Source organism: Saccostrea cucullata, unplaced genomic scaffold (genome assembly GCF_032062105.1).
Source record: "Saccostrea cucullata isolate Sc308-1 unplaced genomic scaffold, CSIRO_AGI_Scuc_v1 ctg6844, whole genome shotgun sequence".
NCBI lineage: Eukaryota > Metazoa > Mollusca > Bivalvia > Ostreida > Ostreidae > Saccostrea > Saccostrea cuccullata.
The window spans coordinates 1-6,342 of record NW_026928413.1 but is presented as its reverse complement, the minus strand read 5'-3'; the positions used below and the strand labels follow the sequence as shown (position 1 = coordinate 6,342).

At 31.9% G+C, this 6,342-nt stretch overlaps 1 protein-coding gene across 1 annotated transcript; it reads left to right on the top strand.

Annotated features, from left to right (window-relative positions):
* Positions 1-509: 509 nt before the first annotated feature.
* On the top strand, positions 510-6,334 carry LOC134277507 (actin, cytoplasmic-like). Its single transcript, XM_062759836.1, has 2 exons — positions 510-647; positions 5,231-6,334. The coding sequence occupies exons 1-2, from the start codon at positions 510-512 to the stop codon at positions 6,134-6,136; spliced, it is 1,044 nt and encodes a 347-aa protein (XP_062615820.1). The 3' UTR covers positions 6,137-6,334.
* The last annotated feature ends 8 nt before the right edge of the window (positions 6,335-6,342 follow it).

Here is a 6,342-nt window from a genome sequence, read left to right as displayed (position 1 = left end):
CGTAAGGATTGACTCCTTACTTTGCGACTCTAGAGCACACACTCTAACGATTGCACCACGCGGGCGACAATCCTTAACTTTGATGATATCAATATGTAAATAATTTCGGAATAAGTAAAAAGAAAAATGAGTTCCAAGGATTATGCTACACAAATGAAATTCTTTAAAAAAAACAGCACCAACAAGCACTTTAAAATAGTATATGTTAATAATTAGTAGATAACAAAAATAATAGTGGTTTTGGTTTTTAAACCACTACAATAGACGCTTTAAAAGGATTAATTTAAAATATTTGGCGTCTTATAAAAAAGCAAAAAAGGAATTGTTCCAGTTAATATAAAAGCAAAACAGGTGGTCTAAATCATTAAACCGATGTTACAGATTGAGATAATTAAGGCTGTAAAGAGTAACCGTACTTAACAAATAAATGTTTATAAGCCTTAATTCTTTGACCAAACAAGTCAATCATCTACTTCAACTTAAGGGATTAGACTAAAATATTTACAGTCATGGATATCCATGATAAAGACACAGTGAATTCGAAGACAGTGATACTTGATGTTGGATCAGGATGTATCAGAGCTGGGATTTCTGGGGAGGAGGGTCCAACAGTGGAGATTCCAAATGTTATTGCAATATCAAAACCAGTATGTATTAATTTTACTTTTGTATTTTTTATGCAGCTTATCCGCTTCATCTACACGACTGAATTAAATTTTATGATACTGTTGCAAATTTTTTGCACACCTTCAATTTTACTATTCAATCTGAAACTTTTTTTGGGTCTCCCCAAGAAACATATCTTTTACATCCAAAATTTTATAAGAGGTTGGGGGAGAGTGTATCATTAAGTGAGCTTATGCAGTTGTCAGGCATTATACCTCTAGGTTTTATTAGCATGCAAGAGAAAACTATTTTCTTATTGAATAATAACAATTCACAAAAAATGTTTGGTGCCATTGCGACATTGTTTGCAAAAATAATGCAAATATTAGTGTATCTAAAAGTCTGGGATACAACGAAATTTCTAATGATGGTAAAACCTGGTGCATTGTATGCAACTAACAAGTAGCAAGTTTGAGGAACGACGGTAAGATTTAATATAGTTCTAGGTATTATAGGACGTTCGTTGCTCCCTGCAAACCCACAAATCGAATTTCTCATTCGATTTTTTTAAATCAGATAATTATTTAAGTTTTTATAATGTGCTGACTGAAAGACATTACCACACCCCTTTAATGTCAGTTTTTTTGCAAAAGTTGTTTTCATTCTAAATTCATACCTATTTGAAAAAAAAATCTTTTGGTTGATTGCTTTTCAGTATGTGATGCAAATAATAATAAAGTAAAGGATTCACAAACTATAGGTACTGTGAGCGATGAGCTCACCAAATAATACCCCCGCCTCCATACAGTTATAATGGACTTTATAATGGCAAAGTCCATGTTTTGCTGCCAGAAAACCCAAAATATGTGTCGGATCAAAAAGTAAAATGGGAGGTGCACAATGGCAATATGTAATAAAGGTTCTGTGAAAGTTTCATCAAATTTCATTCAGGGGTATAAGAGGAGTTGCAGATAAGAGATGGGTACCCAAAAGCGTAACAGACGGACGGACGGACAGACAGACGGACGGACGGAATTAACGATTACTATACTTTTCAAGTGGGGGTATAAAAAAATATATCCATATTTCATTCTAACGGTGTGTATATTTCGCCAAGCTACAGGTCAAGAGCAAAGGAGCTAAGGAGGCCTGATATGCATGTAAATCCCACACGACTGTTTTTGTGTCTGACACAAAGGAGGCCTGTTATATATGCAACAAATTATTCTCCTGCGACTGTATTTGTGTTTCTCGTTAGTGGACAGAGACTATTGAAACACGAGAGGGCTTATGTAATTTTAATGTATTTGGCTACTTTTTTTAATCCAAATTTACATTTTTTTGCAATGAAATGAAAATATAACAAATCACTCTTTAGTCAGTGGAGTCTGTCAGGGACATCAAAGATATGAGGGGTTATCAAAAAGTTCGTGAACTGAGGCTATAAAATTAGTACTATGTAGTCTCTGCTTTCAAAATTTTATATGGAACATGAAACAACAGAAAATTAAGAAATGTTGAAAATTTTAGACTGATATGTTCATTATTTGCCGAATTATTATGAAATGAAAACGACTTTATATGATCACCCGGCGCTGTCGTCGTATATTTTTATGACGTCATTGTTTATTTTCAAAGTCCGCTTCTTCTACCTCATACACTCTTTTGATGAGATTCCCTGTAGCTGAATAACAGCTTAAACCCGCCTTGTTTATAAGCTTTACAATGTCATGAACAGTGGCCTTAAATGAATATAATATTCCAAATGAATGAATACACTGGAAGAGATCCGCGCTTGATTGCCCCAACATATTTTGCTTTTGTGAGTTCAATATTTACAACACATGATCAATGTCATTTTTGACGTGATTGATTTTTCACACCTTGACTGTAAATCGACATTAAATGTGTATTCGTTTTCTCTCTGAATCAATTTCGACATTAAAAGACAGGTACTCTTTTTGAGTATTATTTTATGTAGCCAGTTTCAACGTACTTTTCGTCTATATCAGTATTTTCTGTGGCAAAACTTCAGAGAATGTTGGAAACGGAAACCCCTCCCCACTTTTGAAGTCACTTTCAATGCCTTCTTTGTTTGGACATTCCGTGAAAAATTTACGATAAAATTACATAGAATATCCAGAATGAAGTGAAAATTTTATATTTTATGGAACAATTGTGTCCCAACACATACCAGAATGAACAGGATTTTTGGATGTCAAATGATCATATCAGAAGAGTTTTTCTCAGCTACACTTAGGTCGAAAAAACGTCGTGCTCGAGATTGCGCCGCCTTGACATACCATTGCTTATAAAACATTACATATTTATAAAAAGATGAATTTTATGATTTATGGCTTTTTAAGATAGAAAAGATGGTGTTAACTTGATATTTAAAATTTCGGTGATGTGCCTAAAGTGGTTTTAATTTATGACTCTAGTCCACGAACTTTTTGATAAACCCTCGTAGTTGGAAACTTGGTATAATTTATGCAGAAAGGACTTCTACCAACTAGACAAGTTAAAAAATGATTCATTTTAATATCAAAATTCGTTAATTTATTGAATTAACATACCCGAGTTATCCTATCTCATTAAACAACATTAAGATATTTGTACCGGTTAATTTTCAATGAATCAGCATTTTTAATCATTTTATTTAATGTATGATATGATGCCACGTGATGAATATGTCTCCTCATGTTACAATAAATTCGCTTTTATCAATATTTTATCACTTATGCTTACTTACTGCATGTGATTATGACTTCGAAAAATTTATCAGTTTCTTCGAACCAATGATAAAATGTGGTTACTATGAATATCTTGTTTTTACCTTGACCATAAGTGCTTTAATACGCAAACTGATAACCATACTATGTGTATTTTTCGTCGGGTAAAAAGAAAATGATAACTTACGTATATGAGACACAAATAAATTTTCCAAAAATACCAACAAGTATCTTAAAACAATATATGCTTATAATTATCTTATATAAAAAAAAATAATGATTTTTATTTCTTTTTTTATCACCACTATAAGAGGCGGTTCAGAACTGTTTAAATTTAGAATATTCTAATAAAACAGGGTGAAAATCATAACAGGTAATTAAAAATCAAAACAGACTTACAGAATCAGCATATCTCAGCTTTATCTGCTCTAAATGAAATTAATATATATATATATATATATATATATATATATATATATATATATATATATATATATATATATATATATATATATATATATATATATATATATATATATATATATATATATCTTTTTATTTAGTGGAATATATCAGAAACATCAAAGATAGTTGGAAACGTGGGATGATTTATGCAGAAAGGACCTCTAATAAGTAGACAAGTTAGGCAAATACCTATCCCCAGTTTCCAATGATCATTGATGCCCTGGCATTCTCTACTGATTAGACAGTGATTCCTTGTGTATATTTTCTTTATTTAACAAGACATACAATTTTTAAAAATATTGTCAATGGCAATAACTCCTCGCGTATTTAGGCATGTTCTTTATTGTACATAATTATGTAAAATCCTGGCCTTTCCCTGAATTTCACAACGATAATAAGTATTTCATAACGTACCAATTACTTTGGAATTTTTCACATCAGATTTATATATTTTATCAAGTTTCATCTAACATTCATGATATTGTTTAATAAAAATCAATACCTTTTATTGTAAACATACACTTGTGTTTAATGTTGCCTTACTTCATAAAAATATAACAACGTTTACTTTTTTTTGCTATTCTTTTTTTAATTAAAAATGAAAACAGTTTTTTTTTTAGCACATAAAATTTTGAGCATGAAAATACCTTAACGTCAAACATATTATCGTAAAACAGTCTTGTAATTGTAAAAATTATCCAGTGGAGGTTCTGTATTGTAAAACGCCTACACGGACCGACTTCAGTCGACATGGTCGTATCAAAAGTCCTGTGACTTTTATTTATGTGTTTGCATCGCAGCAAATTGAAACAAATTCAGGTGTCCTGATTTCATAACAAATGCCCTACACATTATGTTAACTAACTTAATATTAATGAATTATCGCTGGTATATATGAAAATACGTTAAATTATAAAATATTTTAAAATGACATGGAGCAAATATCTATAAGCATTCATTTCGAAAGCTGGAGTGCAGGTTTCTGCAAACCAATTATTTTAGCACAGTAAAATACTTGAAATGATATGAAAATCAGCTAAATTGATTTTACTGCTTCTAGCATGTCTAAGAAAGCAATTTTTTCTTTCCTCCATTTTGTTACATTTTTCAGATGACTCAAGGAATGTAAAAAATACAATACTGTAGTATTTTGAAATTAAAATGTACGAAAGAGGTCGTCCTGTTTTGGGGTATTATTAAGTTATTGAGGCACAGGAAAAAAATATGCGAATCAAATCTAAAGAAAAATCTTTGACTTTGTTTTTAGGTTGGATAGATTTAAAAACAATGCTTTAGGTCAAACACACTCCATTTGCGTACTCTCAAATTAAATTACAATTATTAACACATTTGTTAGACATACATGCAGCTACATATGTAGATTTGTGTTTTATAATTCTATACATTTTCTTTTGGTTTACTTGCAGTCTTTGCTTAATCCAATAAGCCAAACTCTGATTGGAGAAGAAGCAGAGGAGAAAAAACCCGTGGCCTACGATATTATTTATCCAGTCAAGAAGGGACTCATCACAGATCTCGATGCCCTCTTCAAAGTCTTGGATGAAGTACTGCTAAATAGGATGGCATTAGATACTTCAAAATGCAAGATTATTTTTGCGGCAGAATGTCCAGACAAAGACAAGCTGTTAGATGCTCTTTTTGAAAAATATAATCCTACTGAAATTTTCCTTACAAATCAAGATTTTCTTTCGCTCTGTGCCTCTGGCCTTTCAGATGGACTGGTTGTCAATTTTGGGGAAGGTACTTCTCATGTCACTCCATTCATTGAAAACAAAGAAGTTCTACAAGAAATGAATAATGCATATAGCTGGGGATGTAATGGGCGGGACCTTACGGAAAAACTCATGGATATGCTGAAGATTTCTAAAACACCACAAGGACTGAAATGTGCAAGAGAAATCCTAAAGGAACATTGCTTTGTCGTACCAGATCCTAAAGAGTCAAAAGAACCCATCGAGCCTATTCCATACAAAGTAGATGATGAGCAACAAATCACAATTAGCGGTGAACAATTAAAATGCCCAGAAATGATTTTTCAAGATTTTCACATTCAAAATGTAATAGTAAAAGCAATTAATAACTGCGAGGAGAAATACAGGGAAGCGCTAATCAAGAACATTGTCCTCGCAGGAGAATGCACAATGCTCAATGGATTTCCCGAACGATTGAAAAATGAAATCAAGACCTTGGTTGGGGATGAGACAGAAGTAAACATCATTGCTCCCGAAGACAGACATCATTCTGCATGGAAAGGTGGGGCAAGAGTGGCTTCCGAAGGCCTCTTTCCAAACAACTGGACCACTAAGAAATAATGTTTTTAAAAAATGAGCTAAGATGTGCATTTTAAACACAGTCACCTCTGAACTTATAAAATAAGATTTAATGAATAATTATTTCTTATGGTTCGATACTTTACAGTCTCTTTGTAATTTGCATTTTCCTTTACTTACAATACAAAGTGGATTTATTTTTAGTGTTTTACAATATTGATGCATCCAAATAACTTATATGATAATTA